Source organism: Myiozetetes cayanensis, unplaced genomic scaffold (assembly GCF_022539395.1).
Source record: "Myiozetetes cayanensis isolate MyiCay16 unplaced genomic scaffold, myiCay2020 scf5-8, whole genome shotgun sequence".
NCBI classification, from domain to species: domain Eukaryota; kingdom Metazoa; phylum Chordata; class Aves; order Passeriformes; family Tyrannidae; genus Myiozetetes; species Myiozetetes cayanensis.
Genome location: NW_026087742.1, coordinates 48,108,109 through 48,128,953, shown reverse-complemented (window position 1 = coordinate 48,128,953; position 20,845 = coordinate 48,108,109). Strand labels below are relative to the sequence as shown.

Below are 20,845 nucleotides of genomic sequence, written 5' to 3'. Positions count from 1 at the left end.
AAAGTAACTTAGTTACTTTAATTTTACCTCAAAGATCTGTGCAAACTGCGTTTCCTTGCTGGAAAATATTGCATGGATGCAGTGAATAGCATACTTGGCTTGACGAGGGGGTCCCTTTTTAGCTTTATGATGCAACACTGGAAGCAAAGCACTACACAGCAGTGTAGCAAAATAAACAAACAAAGAGATAAGTATCTTTTCACTAATCTTCCAAAATATCAAACTAGCAAAAAAGTGCAGATACACATATAAAGTACAATACCCTTGTAAAAGTGCTAATTCTTTTGGTTTGGGCAATTTATTTTCTTTAAAAAAAAAGAAAAAAAAGTTTATTTACATAGCTTGCAAGTAAAAAGTCCCCAGTTTTTGTTGATAAAATATCGTGTGGTAAAACAAGCATTTATATCTGCACAAGCTACTAACTGCTCTTTCGGAAATATTCTTGCCTACACATTGCTATTAAATTGTAAACAATGTTTTTACACTGTCATATATATATGTGTATATGTGTGTATATATATATATAGTTCAGGAAAAAGAACTAATTCTGAAGGATAAAAATATAAATTATAGCAGTATCAGTGACATATCACCTGTCACTATTTTGGATATATTCATTTCACTTCCATCCTTCAAAAAGCACTAGATTTTACAGTCATTCAAAATCTCTTTCCTGTTTTACCTAAAGAAATACTTTCTTCCACATGAATGCAGGACAATGCTACAAGTAAAAGGAAGAGAACTTCCAAAATCTGATACAGTAACAAACACTACTCAGAGGAAGATATACAACTTACGATCGTATGTGAGGAAAGTCTTCTTCAATTTTACTTCCCGTATTTTTGAAAATTTGTAATGCAGCTTCTGCCACTTTTTCATCATCCATTTTCAAGCAAGCAAGGAGAGATTCAAAAGTTTCAGCTGAATGAAATGAGATAGGGTGCGTAAACGAAAGTACCTGCCAAAATATGATGAAAGACATGTTAATTATTTTTTAAAGGTCCACTTACATTAGGACATTTCATCAAGCATCATCTTCCACTGCCAGACAGCAATACTTACAACACTCTGCCTGTTTTTGTCCCATGATGCACGACTCTCTTCTTCTGACTTCTTTTTTTTTGGTACCACCTAAACTTCTCTGTCTTTATACAAGTTCTCATTAATTTATTTCTCCGGTCTCAATTTCTTCGATTATTGTGAACATGTATTTCTCAGTGGCTACATCTACATTAGCAAGTACTGGGTTACAGCAGAAGCAGCTCTTTAGAGAAACACAACTCATGCTAAGGAAGCAATAACCATGTTTCAGGAGTTTTACTTCAGAGTATTTCTAGACCAACTGAATCCACTTTAGCCACTGCAACACAACATATGCTTCTGAAGCCCATTTAATAATTTTGTTCCTCTGAAAGGAATCCAGCTTGTGTGCTCCCAAACTTCATGCTTGTTTGCTAAGTGGAACAACTGATTGTGCTCTGAAGTGAAATTCCTATCTCTAAAACAGCAACATAGACATACCCAGTAGGGTCTCTAGTCCCTCAAGCTTTCCACAGCAGCTTAGCAGATCCTGTACCTCTCCTTCAGATTCTTGGACTTGATTGTTTTCAAGTATGACAGTCCTCCCATGTTAAAAAAAATGAAATAAAATAAAGAAATCCTCATTTGCTTCTCCCTGAAATTTTGCCTTCTCAAAGTGGCTGTTGATTATTAGCCTCTTTCCACGTAATATTCTGACTCATGGCAGAGAAATGATCCTCAAAATCTAGGAACTTCTTCAGTTTTCTAGTTTACCCAAGTCACTTTCCTCCCCATTTCATTGCATGCCATTCTCTTTGCTGGACTCCTATATTTGTCCTTTCTAAATTATTGTCATGATGGATAGACCACTTTCTTCAGTGCAGTCTTAAGTATGTCATGCCAGTTTCTATGAATATATAAGTACTGACCTGAAAGCCTTCATTCAAATATATAGTCCTTCACAACATGGTTCATTCTTACTCAGATTCATTTTTGTGCTACTGGCTTTTTGCACTTTTATCTAAATGTGCACATCTGACTAAAGAGCCACACACTCTCAGATGAATCTATTCAGTACTTAGTTGATCTAAAATACTCTGAAAACTTCAGTATGGTAGTCCTATAGATTTTCAGGTCTCTGAAATCAACCCCAAAGCTGGACTACTTGATGGGGTTTGCTATGTTAATTGAGGTAATTTATGAGGAATTCTGAGGAACCACAGTATTGTACTGATATATCAGTACACTAGTACCAGAACTAATATAACTATATTCACAAATCATTGAATTCGTACTCTAATAATGAAAACTCAACTGCTGCTGTTCTCCCACACAACTACTTCTGACTTCCAGAAAAGCTTCTAAATTATTTACAAAATAATCTTGCTTATGTGTCACATAAGATAAGCATAGAGAACAAAAAATAATTACCAGTATTCTTTCATGTAGGCATTATATGCTTATGGCTAGAGAGTATGACTGGTAATTAAAAATTTATTTTAACAAAGTTCTTTCAGAAAGTTTCACATGCTCACTGACCACCAGGACTATACTTGCCTTTAGCAATTCAAGACCTGCTCTGATTGCCTGGTCAGTAGGTACACCCTCATCTTCATCATCAGCCGTTCCATCTATGGACTTGTTTACTTGCTTGATAAGGGCACTGAAGAGGAAAACAAAATATGACCTTGTAGTTACTGCAATTCCACCATATATCACTGTTTTAATAAGTCTGAGATATAATCAAAGGAACTAATTTAAAACATAAGCTTGTTTTAAAACAAATATGTCAACTACATACATAATCTGGTTGCCCTCATCCCTTATCTAAATCAAAACTTATGAGCATTTAATTAAAAAACATTTATCTACTGTGAATTAAGAACTATATTCAAATGACCCTGGATGGATCACCAAAATAAGAAAACAGTTAAAGCATTACAAGTAACAAATTTGAGTAAGAATTATGGAGAGGTTATTACCTGCTAGAGATTCTTAATAATTGGTGGAAAATAACTATTTACAATGTTTAGTCTCTAACCAAGAGGAAAAAAACTAATCATTAAACATTTATGCTAAGAGTTGACTACAAATTTAAAAGATGTATCTCCTGCATATTTCCTCTTGACAGTAAAGCTTATCTCAAATACTGCTGTTAAATAATAATTTCAGCAATTGCATTTTCCCTCATCCAGTAACTTCACTGCCTTACACTTCCCTAAAGTTTTGATGCCTCATCATCATAATATAGTTCCTCAGTTAAATTACTGTGAGCTAATATTCTGGGTGGAATGTTTCAGCTGAATAGCCTAGACAGAAATTTCTTTGAAAACAAGTCAGCTGCTCACAAACTAGACTTTATCCATCATCAACACATCCTTTTTAACTGACAGGTTGTCCCAGCTATGCTGAATGATAATTCATTTGTTTCTGTGGCTATATTCTGAACAAGAACACGAAATCCCCTATCAACATGAAACAGCAGAAAATATTGCAGATCACCAAGCCTTAAACCACACCCAACCAATCCATTACTGCTTGTGCTTAAAGAAAAAGTAAGAAACCCCAATTCCAGACCCTGTAATCTACAGCCAACAACACAGACAAAAATACCTGATGGATTCAGTATCAATATGTACAGGAGCAATTCTCTCGAGAAGAAACTTTATCATTTCCAGGAAAGGATTTGTTGGTTGTTTTGGATTGCCCAACTTCTTTGTTATTTCCCTCTGAAATAAAAATTTCCATTAAATTTCTAATCAATTCTGTTGCAAAATTATTCACTTTCTAAAAGCAATTCTTACCACACATCCTTCAGCCTGTTTGCAAGAACATGTTGGGCTAACAAGCATTTCTAACTGACTTCTTATTTTTTCATCATCTTCTAGAACTTGTGTGAATTTTTTCATGAAATCTTGAGCTTTCCCTGGATCAGGAAGGTTTCCTTTAAATAAGCAAAATAAATCACAATTTATTTTCATAAGTATCAGTATTGTAAATTACACAAGTTTGGAATATCATACAAAGAAATCTTCTATGTGTGCTTAAATTAGCCAAGAAAGGGAGAGGAAGGAAATCACCAAAAAACACAAACAAACCACACAAAAAAGCAAGAAAAAAATTGCAACAAACTAAAACAAACAAACAAAAACCCACCACACCAAACAAGCAAAAAGAAAAACCACCAAAAAAATCACAAATCACAATACACCTCAAAATGTGCAGACATATCTATGAGGACACTAATTTCTATAAATTTCCCCTCAGTATTTGCTTTCCTTGCCCTTCACGCTCATTTTTCAGCAAGTCTCCTTGTTCTTGTTAATAATATTAACAGCTAAAGTTGACCTCAGAATGCAAAGCTTACACTCCACAGCAAAATATACTCTGTATATAGATCACTTGATGTGACAAGTATGAAAAACATCAAAAGGGTAGTTTTGTTATATTACCCATTTACTAAACATAAGCTTTTCAACAGCTTAAAACATTCAAAACAGAGCTTTTAAAGTGCATGTCTTAAACTACACACTTATTTTGTATTTAGATTTTATATTACAGGAAGAAAATTTATTGGCAAATGATTGGCACACTATTCAGTGTGCTTCATGTTTTTCCTGCAGTCAGTGTTAAGCAAACCTGGCAGAGAATGTGGGATAGAACTACAAGATAGTTAATTCAAAACAAGCTCTACTGTGAATTTGTTTTGTTGTATTTTTTTTATTGCAACTCAGAACTAGAAGTATCAGAAAAAAAAAAAAAGCAGATCAAACAAAGATTTGGAACACAGCCAACAAAGCAGCAAGGTTCTGTTTTTTCTCCACATTTTTTTCCAAAAATATACAGTCTTAAATAGTATATTTTTTGTTGGAACAGATGGCATTTTTAAAAAAGGTGGATTTATAAACAAAATTTCAAGATTGCAAAGCAAGGTTTTTTTCTTCATACTGGTTTTAATGTTGTTGGCATGGTTTGCTGGGGGTACAAAAAGTGTTGCTTTGGTGTTGGTGGGTTTTTACTTCATTGATAGTTCAGTTCACACAGAAATTGTTTATTTTCCAAAGTGCCTTCCCTGCTACTGAAATCCAAAGCCTTTTACATTCACTCAATGACATTTATAATACCAAAACCTCAAAAGACAAGTAAGTTAGTACATAGCTTATTAGTTTAGTTAACAATATATATATTCTATAATAAATCCTAAAATAGACATTAACATCCTAGATCATCTAGATTTTGTCCACAACAGATGCAGCCAAAATGTTATGTGATCAGCTTCATGACTGATGACTTCTTAAGAAAGTAATTCTGCATAGAGTTGCCTTCATTCTTTAAAGCATATTGCTACATCACATTTATCATGATTTGTTTTAAATTTTATCTCCTGCAAAACTTCTTTTCATAAGATTATAGGAAATGATTTTTTAAAGCAAGAAAGTAATATAGTTCAATGGTAATTTTTAGATAATGAAAGTACTTTTACTGACTTACTTGTTATAACCATCACTTTTGAGAATATAGCTTTACTGCTGGCATCGGTCTGCAAGTCACAAAAGAAAAATGGATTAAGTAAACATTTTACATTATTTATTTCCACTTGAAGATCGAGTTAGAAAGATTCCATATTGTATTATCAGTAAGTCAGCACCCATTTTGCTAACACATCAGTGTGTTAGAAATCAAAACCACCCTTGCAAATTTAATGCCAGACAGTTACAGGAAATAAAAGGGAGATCATACCTACAATATCACTGTCTCACATATACCTATGTACAATATCTTTATTACTTTTCAATCTACTATATAACTTATGGACAACTCAAATGGGTTATTTCTGTAACTGTTTTCCATCTAAAGCCTAGTGTATAATGTCAAAAGAATGCTGTAATTTTATTTAACCTTTCTCCTTCAGCAATGGTATACAAGAGCTGCAGTTTATGCTTCTGCTCTTCAGAAAAGTAACTTGTCTTAAAGGTAAGTCTGACGTTCTGCCTCAGGTTAGGAAAATTATGATCATCAGTAATGAAAAGTTTCTTAACATGTTTTCAGTCTCCTCAATAGTGCTTAAGCCAGGGAGACCCTGAAGAGGAAAAATGGAGAACACCTATAGAGTTTCACTAAACAACAAAATGGTTTTCTAAGATGAGAAAAACAGTAGATTAGGAAGCTCCAAGATTTATAGTTACAGAACAACGTAGGTTGGCAGTGACTACAGTAGGTCACCTAGTTGAACTGCCTACTCAAGGTAGGGCCAACTTAGATCATGCTTTGCTTCAGGCCTTATCTACTTGCATGGTAAGTATTTACAAGGATGAAGATTTCACAATATCTCTGGGCTACCTGTTCCCATATTTGATCACCCTTAGTGAAACTCTTTTTTTCCTTACTACCTAACCAAGGTTTCATTGTGGTAACTTCTGTACGCTACTTCTCCCATTCCTCTTTATCTCTGAGAGATCTCACAATGCCTGGACCATATGCCCCTTCAGCTTACGTTTCTGAAAAAGCAGTCTTATCTTTAACACAATACTTTAATTGTATTAACTATCACTTGTGAGGACCCCAAAAAAGCCACACAAGGAGCACCACAAAAATAAAAAGTTATGGTAAAGATAGGTAGGCAACTGCTTTGGACATAATGAGCATGCTTTGGGCTAAGAGAGGGCTGCTAGGGTGACCCATGTATGAGGAAGTCAGGACTGCCTTGTACCAGTCAAAGTCACTTCCAGCCAGTTCCATAACCAACTCACCAACTCAACATACACCAGAATTTCAAACAGAGGAGCCTACAGTGCCTCTGAAAAAACAGAAGAGACACTGCAGAAAGTATGACTTTAAAGAGACAGTGAAGAAATCCATGCTGAAGCAGTGGGTAAGAAACAATAAGCAGCAAAAGTGGACCACCATGCCCTGACCTACATCTGCTGTGCTACCATCATCTCAAAGGGACAGAGCATAGTAAGTGATGAGAGGCCTGGAGACTGCAAAGAGGCAGGAGAGGTGCCTGAAGGGGAGTCAAAAGCTGTTTCTCCAAGTGTTTATTTGTCTGCTTTCATTTTGCATTACCAAAATAAATAACTAAAAATTTATGTTAATTGACAAATTCCCTGGCTCAAAACTGTTTTGCTGCCTGCAGTGGCACCTCTATCACAAGCCCCCTAAATTCTCCCATGCAGCCTTGTTAATCAAGAGAATACTGAAGTGTAGAGAATTAGCATTTAAGAGCAAAAAGTAGGATAAAATCCAGATGGACAAATGCAAACATGTCAACAGGATACATGGTCTTGAATGCAATGTTTATGCTGGCATTTATCAAAACCTACATGTTTAATTCTATATTATATTTGATATTTTACAACTGAGAAAGAACTTTCACCACAGCTCCCTGAAAACAAAAGGAAAAGTTGAAATTTCACTTTCACCTGAAATGCAGAAAATATCAAGAAACAGGTCAATGATTTGCTCTGCATGGTAGCAGAGCTCAAGGAAGAGGTAGAGAGGCTGAGAAGTATTAGAGAAAGTGAAAGGGAAATAAGACTGGTGGAGTCACACTCTTTCGACCCCCAAGGAAGTCCAGCAGGAGACAGTGATGCCCTGCCCCTCCTGCTGTCAGGAGGCAAACCGAGTGGACAGGGGGAATGGAAACAGGTCCCTGTTCGCAAAGGTAAAAGAACACCCTCTCGACCCCCATCACCTTCCAAGGTGCCCTTGAACAACAGATACGAGGCCCTAGACTCAGAAAGTCAAGTAGAGGTCAGGCAATAGGAAGATCTGCCTGCAGTTTGCACCCCATCTACCAGACAGGTTACAACTACAGCTACAAGAAAAAAAAGAAGGGTAGTTTAAGTAGGTGACTCCCTTTTGAGGGGAATTGAGGGCCTTATTTGTCGACCAGACCCATCCCACAAGGAGGTTTGCTGCCTTCCCGGAGCCAGGGTGAGGGACACTGGCAAGAGACTTCCTGAGCTAATTCGAACCTCAGATTACTATCCACTGTTGGTAATCCAGGCTGGCAGTGATGATATTAATACAAGTAAGTGCCAGGGCAATCAAAAAGGATTTCAAGGCACTGGGTAGATCAGTTCATGGGACAGGCGCACAGGTAGTATTTGCCTCAGTTCCTGTACTTGCTGGAACGAATGAGGAGACGAACGAGGAGAAGTGTAGGAAAGCCTACCTTATCAATAGGTGGCTAAAGGATTGGTGCCACCGTCAAAATTTTGTGGTTTTTGACCATGGGGCAAACTCCACAGTACCCAGTCTTCTTAAATCAGATGGGCTTTATGTATCTAGGAGGGGCAAAAGGACTGTAGCCCATAAGTTAGTGGGGCTCATCAGGAGGGTTTTGAACTAGGTTTGAAAGGGGAAGGGGTTGAATCCAGGCCCTCCAAAGAGAAGCCCAGGGATGAAAAGCCTGAGTTAAGAGTAAAATCAGCAGCCCAGCTGAAGTGCGTGTACACTGATGCATGCAGCATGGGCAACAAACAGGAGGAGCTGTAAGCCATCGTGCAGCAGGAAAGCTATGACATAGCTGCCATCACAGAAACGTGGTGGGATGACTCACATGACTGGAGTGCTGCCATGGATGGTTACAAGCTCTTCAGAAAGGATAGGCAAGGTAGGAGAGGTGGAGGCGTGGTTCTATATGTTAGAGCGTCCCTTGACTCTGTAGAACTTGAGATCACCAATGATAAAGTTGAGTGCCTGTGGATCAGAATCAGGGGGAAGGCTGACATCCTAATGGGAGTCTGTTATAGACCACCCAACCAGGATGATGAAAGGGATGAATTATTCTACAAGCAGTTGGCAGATGTCTCAAAATCGCCAGCCCTTGTTCTTGTGGACGACTTCAACCTGCCAGATGTCTGCTGGGAACTCAACATGGCAGAGAAGAGGCAGTCTAAGAGATTTCTGGAGTGTATAGAGGATAATTTCCTACTCCAGCTGGTAAGTGAACATACCAGGGGTGGGGCCCCACTGGACCTGTTGTTTACAAACAGAGAGGGGTTGGTGGGAGATGTAGTGGTCGGAGGCTGTCTGGGCCACAGTGACCATGAAATAATAGAGTTTGCAATACTCAGGGATACAAGGAAGGCCACCAATAAAACCTCCACACTGGACTTCTGGAGGGCAGATTTTGGCCTGTTCAGAAGACTGGTCCAGAGCATACCCTGGGAAAAAACCCTTGAAAACAAGGGAGTACAGGAGGGATGGACGTGCTTCAAGAAAGAAGTCTTGAGTGCAGAGGAACAGGCTGTACCAGTGTGCCAAAAGGCAAGCTGGCGAGGTAGACGACCAGTTTGGTTGAACAGGGAGATTCTGAAGGAAATCAGGGATAAAAAGAGAGCTTACAGACTATGGAAAATAGGGCTGGCTACTCAGGATGAATTTAGGAGTATAACTAGGTCATGCAGAAAGAAAATCAGGGATACAAAAGCGCAATTTGAAGTCAATTTGGCTACTTCTGTTAAGGATAACAAAAAGCGCTTCTATAAATACATTAATAACAAAAGGAGGGGCAAGGAAAACCTCCATTCCTTGTTGGACTTGGGGGGAAACACAGTTAACAGGGATGAGGAGAAGGCTGAGGTACTTAACACCTACTTTGCCTCAGTATTCACCAGTAGGACAGATGGCCCTTGGGACAACTGTCCTCTGGAGCTGGTAGACAGGGAAGGAAGCCAAACAGCCCCCTGTATTCCAGGAGGAAATAGTCAGTGACTTACTGAGCCACCTGGATCCACACAAGTCCATGGGACCAGATGGGATCCATCCTAGGGTGATGAGGGAGCTGGCAGAAGAGCTCGCCAAGCCGCTCTCCATCATTTACCAACAGTCCTCGCTCTCTAGGGAGGTCCCAGATGATCTGGAAGTTGGCGAATGTCACGCCGATCCACAAAAAGGGCCAGAAGGAGGACCCAGGAAACTACAGGCCTGTCAGCCTGACCTCAGTGCCTGGCAAGGTTATGGAGCAGATCATCCTGAGTGCAATCACACAGCACCTACAGGATGGACAAGGGATCAGAGCCAGCCAACATGGGTTTAGGAGGGGCAAGTCCTGTCTGACCAACCTGATCTCCTTTTATGACCAGGTGACCTGCCTGGTGGATGAGGGGAAGGCTGTGGATGTGTCTGTCTGGACTTCAGCAAAGCCTTTGACACTGTCTCCCATAATATACTCCTGGAAAAGTTGGTAGCCCATGGCTTGGAGAGGAGCTGGGTTAGGAACTGGCTGGAGGGCCGGGCCCAGAGAGTGCTGGTGAACGGGGCTGCATCCAGCTGGCAGCCGGTCACCAGTGGTGTCCCGCAGGGATCAGTGCTGGGCCCAGTCCCGTTTAACATCTTTATCGATGATCTAGATGAGGGGATTGAGTCCATCATTAGCAAATTTGAAGATGACACCAAGGTGGGAGGGAGTGTCATTCAGCTGGAAGGCAGGAGGGCTCTGCAGAGGGACCTGGATAGGCTGGAGAGTTGGGCTGATTCCAACAGGATGAAGTTCAACAAGGCCAAGTGCCGGGTCCTGTACTTTGGCCACAACAACCCCTGCAGCACTACAGGCTGGGGACAGAGTGGCTGGAGAGCAGCCAGGTAGAAAGGGACCTGGGGGTGCTGATTGACAGGAAGCTGAACATGAGCCAGCAGTGTGCCCAGGTGGCCAAGAAGGCCAATGGCATCCTGGCCTGGATCAGGAACAGTGTGGCCAGCAGGAGTAGGGAAGTGATCCTTCCCCTGTACTCAGCACTGGGGAGGCCACACCTGGAGTATTGTGTCCAGTTCTGGGCCCCTCAGTTCAGGGAAGACATTGAGGTGCTGGAGCGGGTCCAGAGAAGAGCAACCAGGCTGGTGAAGGGACTTGAGCACAAGTCCTATGAGGAGAGGCTGAGGGAGCTGGGGTTGTTTAGTCTGGAGAAGAGGAGGCTCAGGGGTGACCTCATCACTCTCTTCAACTACCTGAAAGGAGGTTGTAGCCAGGTGGGGGTTGGTCTCTTCTCCCAGGCAATCAGCAGTAGGACAAGAGGGTACGGACTTAAGCTCTGTCAGGGGACGTTTAGGTTGGATATTAGAAAGAAGTTCTTTACAGAGACAGTGATCAGGTATTGGAATGGGCTGCCCAGAGAGGTGGTGGGTTCACGGTCCCTGGCGGTTTTTAAGATGAGGTTGGATGTGGCACTGAGTGCCATGATCTAGTAATCACAGTGGGGTTGGATCAAGGGTTGGACTTGATGATCTCGGAGGTCTCTTCCAACCCAGTTAATTCTATGATTCTATGAACTCTGGTATTAAATTCATAAATGTATTTAATCCACCAAAGAATAAAAAATAGTACATGCAAACCATTTTAATATAATCACTGAAATACAATCAATTATTGTTGTACTAGCATTTACTGCACTTAGAATTTAATACATTACAGCACATTTTAAACACACTAAGTCAAAATTATGAATTTCACTGCAGTCTCCCTGTTGGCAAGAAAATAGCATTTCTAAGCAGAATTAGATGATCCAACCACACAGTTACCCACCCTTCCTGCTTCAGGGAATTCTGGCAAATGGATAATTCATTACATTTACCACGGTATGACTATATATGTATATAGAAAATAAAAATCACACACACACAGACACATAGATATGTGAGCATGGCAACACTTTCTACTCTATATTATTTCTTTTTAAAAAGCACCAGACCAAACTTTTGGTATTAAATTTTAATTATATTCCAAACCATGTCAAGAATTTCATCTTATAATTTCTCTACCCTAAACATGAGTATGAACATAATGTAACTAAAGTAAAACAAAATTTACAAAATGAAAATACCCTAAATGCAAAGTAATTTTTTATTTTTCCCTTCTAAGCAAATTTGTAAACAAAAATTGTAGTCTGCTATCTCCAATACAATCTTTTAAAAGTTTCCAAGAGGGAAAAGAACAAGCAACCTGTTGGGACAAAAAATACTCCAATTTCTTCAAAATTACTAATCATACATAAGAAGTTAAGAGGATATAGGTACTTTTTCTTAATTACTTGATTTGGCAGTCAAAAATAATATGCTGGTTTTACTCTCTTTTAAGAGCCAGAACAGTCTTGGCAAGATGTAACTAAACATGGGAGAAAATATTTTAATATTAAAATGACTGGTAAAATATTTTAGAAATTTCTCTAACATCCGTTTTCCTCTTCAGTTTTACTAACAAAATGTATACACATTTCCTACAGCAAGTGTAGTTTAGTGGAGTATCAGTTAACTTTCACAATATTTTCTAGCTGTTAATAAAAATAAGTTCGAGATAATAAAATAAATGGAATTAAAAACCAGTATATTAACTAAAACTGTATTTTCACCAGGGGATAAAGGCAAGTTGAACTCACTTTAGGTTGTTTTATTAGGTCAACTAAATCCTTTACTTGATGTCGTAGCAGATTTTGACATTTCCACATTTCATTCAATGCTCTAAAAAAAAAGTTAAAAAATTAAAAGAGTTGTCGAAATGGTCTATTCAATGAATAACACAACAGTCCAAACCGAGTCTTGGCATTCTTTTCAACTTCAGACTCAGAACTGTACTTATCACCTGAACTTCTGCTGCTGTGTCAGCAAAGGCTACAAGTTTCCTAACAGGATAATATGCAAAATTTACTTGGTCATATTAGACTGGAACAAAGTGAGATTTTGAAACAAGTTCTACTTCAGATGCTCAAATATACTGCCTTTAAAAGAAGTAGGCAGCAGGAAGTAACTGATGCCCGGCCCATTAAGAACTCATTTGTCCAAGCCTGAAATCACTCTTCTAAAAACATTCCAAAAAGCAGGTTAAAGCAGATGTTTAAGATGTTTATCATCAAAACAATGTTTTTCTTGCAGACAGGAAGCAGCTACTAGATGAATAAATTGTGAAAAGGGAACATGATTAAGTCTGTAAGAGATGCACTAGAGAAATTCAACAAAATACAAAATTAGCACACTTTCAGAAATAAGCCATATAAATAAAAAAAGGCCACAGCTGCATTTAAAAAACTTACAGAATCCACAGGTAAAAGGTTCTACTTAACTAACTGAACAAACTGTAATATCTTTAAAATGAGTACTGCTGCATACGAAAACCATAGAACTCCGAAGTCACTTGTTGGATGAAATAAGTACTGAAAAGAATCCAATCTGCATTTACACTTATTCTACACTAAAAATTACTAGAACACTTAACTTTTTATTTTTAATATACTATATTCATTTTAGTTTGGTAAGAGTTGTATCTTTAGACAGGCGCATTCAAACATCAAATATTCAAACAGGTTTTGTAGTATTTGAAGGCTTTGGGGTTTCTTAAGCCATTCTTTCATATACAAAGCCTTTTCTAGTCTCACGAGAAAAAAACCCAGTATTTGATTTTCAAGTGACTGAGTACTACTAAATTAAAAACCAAGTAAAACTATCCAAAATCTATCCAACTGTGACTACTTCAGCAGCATAACAGTTAGCAGTCAAATTCATGTGCCCATTTTTACCCATTTTAAGCTGGAGAAAGCACATAAGTAAAATGCATACTGAAGGGCCAAGACAAAGAAGTAATTCCTTCTCAGTGTTCCTAGCTGCTGCAACAAGTAGTATATTAACTGAGAAATTGTCAGATAAGATATAGGGCTGATCCACCATATCTGTGTTATTTCTTTTCAGACATAAAAGGACTGCCATGCACTCAAGCTTCTTTCCAGATCTTTGACACTACATTCTTTAGTTGTTTATTATTGAAATGTACCGCACCTTGTTAGAAAACACTCTATTAAGTTAATGGTATTTTTTTTTAAAATCTTTCTTCAAAAATAGATACTATTTCTATGTTCTGTTTTCTGATGGTTTGTTAACTACTTCTGTCCACTGGTCTAGGCCAGGCTACTCATAACAGTTCAGAACTAATTTCCAATAATATTTGTATTAAAAATTATTTTTGAAGTGGTAAAGAACAGCACATACTTCACAGCATTTGAATCCAGTGTTGCATAAAGGTAATACAAACATTTCATTCGTTCATTTGTTTCCAAGTTGTGAGGGACCATGTACTGAGCAAAAATGCGTTCAACAAGTAACCTGAAAGAAAGGATTGGGAAACATTAGCTGTGAAGGAAGAACACAGACTTGAATTGTTGAAACATTAATTCAAAAATTCTCAGACCTATGCAGAGATCAGTTGTTGAATATAAAAATGGAGTTATTCAAAAACCTAAAGGTCAAGTTATTTAACTTCCAATATAATTCAGCATAAATTAAACAGAAATTTATCATTGCAGAAGATGCAATATTAATGTTAGCAGTAGGACATTTAAGAGATGGTGTTATCAAAATCAGATGTATTAATTTAGATGGGTACCAAATGATTTTGGAGAAAGATGTCTCTTAATTATCAATCCAATAAGATGTTACCATTTAATTTCATTACAGGTCAGTATTGGGGTAAAGTCATAAACTGACCCAAATTAGTGGGCCTAAAATTAAAAAAAAATAGAAGAAGAAATATCACGTTGATTATATCACACATTATCATGAAGCCCTGAAGGAGCATTCAAATACCAGTCAGAGGAAGCTGACTTCCTTCCACCCTTCCATGGCCCCTTCCCCAAGGGCTAAGTTTATCCCATTTCTTTTGCTTCCTCAATAAAAATGCAGGTACATCCACAAAGGAATTATTAAAAGCTTCTGCATAAATTGAAGTTCCTTATTTGGCAACACGAGAGAAAGGTTTGGGCCTGACAGCTTTCCAGAAAAGACTAAGAAGAAAAAACAAAAGGAAAACTAAGCCCACGTTGCTCTCCTAAATACCAGGAAGGACCCACTGAGGTCCAATACGGAGGTCAGTTTTAACAGAGTAGATCAAACAGGCTTAAAAAAAAAAAAAAATCATTATGTTTAGGCTAGAAATAAGAAGAAAATTCCTTATGCACAACTGGAGCAGGTGATCAAAACCCAAAACCCAGCTAGTTTAAAAAGATCCTGAAATTAAAGAAAAATATGAGTGGGTAAAATTGGATCTGAAAATCCAGACAGTTCTGCGCATTTTCATGGTACTATGAAATAATTGCTTGTTTTGAAGATGATCCTTTGAGGTTTGGGATTTTTGAAAAGATGTGCATGGGTTTTCAACGCCATTTTTATCTCAACATGCTGTGAAGGCCAAAGGCTCATTTCCAAAGTTTCCAACGAGCCAGCCTTGATTAGTCAAAGCACAGTAGTTCACAAAGTAGTTCCCCATGTGCAACCACCTATTTTTCAATAACAACATTCATATAACAACAGGACAAGGGGACATGGGCTCAAGCTCTGCCAGGGGAAGTTTAGGTTAGACGTTAGGAAGAAATTCTTTACAGAGAGGGTGATCAGGCATTGGAACGGCCTGCCCAGAGAGGTGGTGGATTCACCATCCCTGGAGGTTTTTAAAAAGAGATTGGACATGGCCCTTAGTGCCATGATATAGTAATGAGAGTTGGATCAGGGGTTGGACTTGATGATCTTGGAGGTCTTTTCCAACCCAATCTATTCTATGATTCTATGATATACAAAACTATAGCTGGTATGTCAGAGGCACTCCTTTCACCACCAATCCAGGAAAAGGCTCTAACTCACAGCTTCTATAGCACAGAAAAACTAACCCTCTCCAGAGTGAGATGCTTTAACCATTGTCACTACATGTACTAGACTTACCTTTAAAACGTGTAGGAACAACACGCAAATCTAAAGCAACATCATTAAAGCAATTTTACTTACTGAATTTTAAACATAAAAATTAACAAGCTACTGAAATATGTCCAACAATCTCCTTTACTGAAGCAGTAGTGAAGTACACCAAAAACTTTAAAAATATTCCAACCTATCTGACCCTTTAGAATCACTTTTGGCCTTAAAGTAAGAAATAAAACAATAAGGTAGAAGAAATCAACACAGGACAACATTTGGCTTCAGTTATATAATGCACTGAATCAAAACATACAAGATTATCACTTCCTCCTTCTCATCAGCACTTAAGCACAAATGAAAAACAAATCTTCATAACAAGTTAACACGGTTATCCCCTGAATCACCTTGCTCTCACCCTGACTTACCGGTCATCAATACTGTTCTGATAATATATATGCAGAAGTTTATCTTTGATCCATGATATCTGTTTTGCAGCTTCTTTTCCTGCTTCTGACTGTAATGAATATTTCTTGTATATTTGTGCAAGTCCCATCATAGCCTCCTTCCTCACTCTCCACTTGAGAAAAAGAAATGATACCAAGTTTAGTAGTTCAAAATTGAAAAGACTGCAGAATTTCCTCTTAGCTATTTCATATTCTACACCTAAATAACATAATTTAATTCTTTAAAAAGTTATATTGTGCAACAGTTTCTCATTAGGATGTATATTGCATCATATCTATTATGTTAAACCTTTCAACACTAGTAACTACCATGCAAGTAAGCCTCTTGAATTTAGAATTACTACAAATTTAAGCCAACACCTTTGTGTTATGGTTGCAAAAATGAAAAGCATATCACCAAATGAAAAAAAAAAAAAAAGGTCAGTCGATAATATTAATTTTAAAAGTTTGCCATCAAACTTTTTTACTGTACTTTAACATAAGTAGCAAACCTCAAAAATTTTACAACTTGCAACATAATTAAACTAAACTTAGATACTATTCAAATGTGAAAGCTATAATGCTGATTTGTAGCCTTCCAGTTATCTAATTAAAAGCAGGTTAACTAGCTACCTCTGATGGTGGAGTATTTTTCATCAGTAATCTACAATACATTTTGAAACATGCTTTCAAAATTGCGTGAGAAAAATGTTAGGATGTTTTACAAGGAGAACCAGACAACTGGAACAACACTGTTGTGTTGCAGCCTATTTATTTATTTAAATCTATCATCATCATAATTAAAAACACAGCACAATGAAAAATGTAGCTTTCTAGTCGGGGGAAGGATGCCTCACTGATAGACTGCTTCAAAATTTTATGGATTATATTGGTTTTCATTTGTAATTTTAAAATTAGTAAACCAATTTTTAAAAGGACTGCTTTTTAAAAAGTTGAATTACAGTTTAGAAATATAACGCAGAGCCATTATTGATACTAATTTTGTCTTACCCGCTTGTCCAGTGTTCGTTCTCTGACAAAATTTAGCAGGTGATCATTGACAAGCAAAAGATCTTTTTAGCAGCAGTAACTATGGATACAATAACATCATGCCGTATGGCCTCTTCAGGATCATGTGACCTTACTTTCAGATATTCTGTAAAAAAAATAGAGAGTCAGTATTTCAGTCCAACTACTTTCCTCACTCTACACAGTACTGACAGAAGGAGAAAAAATTATTTTCTTCCATTTGGAGCACCAGCAGTAAGAAACCAATAGTTTTCTCCAAGATTAACTGGAATGTCAGTAAAACTTTGTATTTGCTTAGAATATCAAATATTTATTTGGCATTACTGAAGTAAGAATTACGGGGCCACATTTTTATTTTTATTATTTCTATAGTAGTTACACTATGTATTGTATATGTAAGCAACTGTTATAGCCAAGCAGGATTGGATCTGTAGAGCAGAACAAACAGTGCTTGAGAACTTGATAACCACACTACGTACACTTTTAAGTCTTACATCAGGCTAAAGGCTACTCTTTTCCTGCAGACTTCATCACCTTCGACTGCTGGAGCACATTAGTTGCACTCCTAATCACAACTTCTGTATTATCCACAAGGAATCTAGTTCCCATGCTCCAGGAATACTCCACAGTGAGAGCCATGTAAGCATTGTAAGCAGTGACAAATCATGTGACATACTTCAAACTACAATGCTTATTTAGACGCATCCTAGTTTATTCATCTAAAAACAGTCTTTCTAGATTACTTCAGCCGACTGCTACTTATTTACTAACACCAATAATCTTTTACTATCAACATTTTAAGACTTCTGCTTTTAGATGTCAAACAAGTCAGCTACCTATTGCCATTTTAGAAAGCTGCCAAATAAAATGGCAAAGTTCATGCACCTTTTTGGAACTATGCATTTCAGGTTAATTTAGAAGCACAAACAGGTAGAAACATGCATACAGAAGTTACTAAGATCACAATACACTGCATACATCAGTGAAACACTAAGAACGTTAAGAAACTTTGCCAACTCAAAGTTTACTCTGAATGAAGTAACCTGTTCAATGACCAGTGAAAATTTTCAAGTCTCATCTGAAATACTGGCCATTAACATTCCTGGTAATCAGCCCAAGCACATCAAGAAATAAGGTTTCGCACTTATGGAGGTTATAAAATTTTAAATTCAAATGAGACTTTTTTTTGTTAACTTTAGTTCTACAGGAACACAAACTAAAACAAATGAAAAATACTACCATTACACAAAACAATTCTGGTCTCAAACACCAGTCAGTCAGAAATTTTTCAACAATTTGACTTCTATAAGTGCTGTGGGGTGAGAGAGGAGGGGCAAGCAAAATTACATTTCCCAGAGGATACCATTAGAGGGGGCACAAAGTCTTTCTGCAATGTTAAAAATATATATATATATATAATTCTGTTAATCTAAAGGGAAGTATTTTTACCATTTCATTAAGGAAAGGCCCAGACTTTTTTCTTTTTTTGTAAGCTGGCTTAACAATACCATAAGTACAGGATGACTCTAGTCTGCCTTTATTTGTGTCCAACTTGACAAATGCTCAGCAAGCAGGAAAGCAATTCCATGCACCTCACAGTCCTTTAAATTCATTCCTTAGACCAAATAGCCAAAGATATTGCCTCCAAAAAATTACAAGTAGGAGTTCATTGATCAGGGGAGATATAGTCTCAAAACCAAACGGACCATTTCTCATTAATTAACTTTTTTGTTTCATTAAGACTACATTAAGACTAAATGCTGCAATCAATGCCAGCTGCCTTCTTCCTACAGAGATCTTGAATTACAGGTTGTGTTTGATTTGATGGAGGTGAAACTGAAGCTGTGGTCACAGTTATCACAACTGCTTTCACGTTTTAGAAAGTAGCCATATAAGACTTAAACATTTCAGCTTTGTGGAGCTGAAGTCTCTGCTCTGTACCCTAATTAATAAATTATCCCATAGTGCTTAACTTCAGCAGCAGTTGGGAATGCAACTACTATAGGAGAGGGAGAGTGACCTCTCTGGTTAAAGCATTCTTTATGTACAAGCCCCTCAGCCTGAGAAACATCACTGAAGGCAGGGACTCCGTAGCTGATGACTCCAACATCAGTTAGGTCCTACACAACATCTGACTGTTACATAGGATTACAACCGACCTTCTTGACTTTTCCAGGAGACTTAAAATGGTATTCTAATGTTATAATAAATCTGATACCTGTTAAGTCTTTTGCCAGGTCAGGATGGTTCATAAGGCAGTGACTTGCAAATTTCACACATTCAAGACGAATAGGTACATGGATATCATTAAACCTAGTTTGAAACAAGACAATGCATTACAATAACAAAAATATTACTTCGACCAAAGCAATTTGTATATTTCTACACGATCTCAAATACTATTGAAAATATCTTTTATAAGTTTCCTATGCACAGTTGAATGACTACAACATCTCTGACTTCAGAGTATTAAGTAGACTTGTCTATAGCTTAGGAAAAAAAATTCTTGTACTCATTTATTATTTCATGTTCTGAACATGAAAAGAAATATCCTCTCCTGGTACAGATGAAAAACTCCTAGTCACATTAAAACTATTTATTAGAAAGATGTCTGATACATTTAAACTATTTTCTGTAACACTGCAGATAATTAACCATTATGTATAAGCAACTAAAAGTTTTATAAGTGTGATATTCATCCCCTCCTTAAACTATATGACAAACAGCAAACAAATGCACATCTAGTCTACTACAAATTTCTTCTGAGATGGGTCATTTAACAAGCTTTCTTTTTGAAAGACTGAATTAGGTTTGATGCTTGAAAACTAGTATTTTCTCATTTTCAATTTTTATATAAGTAATTTTGTAATAAAACTATTGATGCAATTAGTTACAGACAAGTATTTTTAAAAATTAAATGCATTTTCAAGCTCTCCTCAAAATGCTTGGTTTTAAACAAATGAAAACCAAAATTTTAGGACATCATTGCTGTTGAAATGCTTATTTATCAAATAAAGAGATCTTAAGGAATAACTGTTTTAGTAAAAGCCAGGTATGTTTTCAAAATCAGGAGATTTTCAGAATGCTTCCTTCAATATCACAGCCATTAAAATTTTGTGAAAATCCCTGAAAGCAGTAAATGCATCTATATGATTCATAACTAGCTGAAAAAGTAATTATGAACAATCTGCACGTATCCACATCATAATGCAATGAAGTACTTTCCTTTGGGCCCAATGAGATGTGGTATTTTTTGATGACATTCCATGTTTAAATATTTATATACTTTCAAGGAAAATATCTCCTTCAATTAAGTTTCTTATACTTTCAAAAGTAACATTTCTTTGAGAACTCTGTTTTTGATACAATTGAATGCTACATTATAAACTACTGTGTTTGTATTAAATTTTAGAATTTATCCTCATTTACTAGAATCAAAAACATTTTCATCATAGTAGCCATTCTTAAGTTTCTCCTGACTACAAGCTCCAGCTATATTTTCTATATCAAACTGGCAGAATATTTCAAAACCAAAAGAGTAAGTATGCTCGCAGCATTGTAAATATTACAGAGTTCTTTTAATGCACTATTAACAATTAAAATAATTGAAAATAGCATACAAAGACTGTATATAAAAGCCTCAAAAGCAGTTCTAATATCACCTGATAGTGCAAATGTCA

General features: G+C 37.1%; 1 protein-coding gene across 1 annotated transcript in view; it reads right to left on the bottom strand.

The window, feature by feature from the left end:
* PDS5B (PDS5 cohesin associated factor B) overlaps window positions 1-20,845 on the bottom strand; it is a 100,838-nt gene that overhangs the window by 36,017 nt on the left and 43,976 nt on the right. Inside the window, 12 exon segments of the mRNA XM_050331319.1 lie at window positions 28-151; window positions 798-958; window positions 2,578-2,683; window positions 3,634-3,749; window positions 3,825-3,964; window positions 5,512-5,560; window positions 12,399-12,480; window positions 13,999-14,112; window positions 16,119-16,270; window positions 17,148-17,212; window positions 17,215-17,292; window positions 19,384-19,478. Of these exon segments, the coding sequence (XP_050187276.1) occupies window positions 28-151; window positions 798-958; window positions 2,578-2,683; window positions 3,634-3,749; window positions 3,825-3,964; window positions 5,512-5,560; window positions 12,399-12,480; window positions 13,999-14,112; window positions 16,119-16,270; window positions 17,148-17,212; window positions 17,215-17,292; window positions 19,384-19,478 (1,282 nt within the window).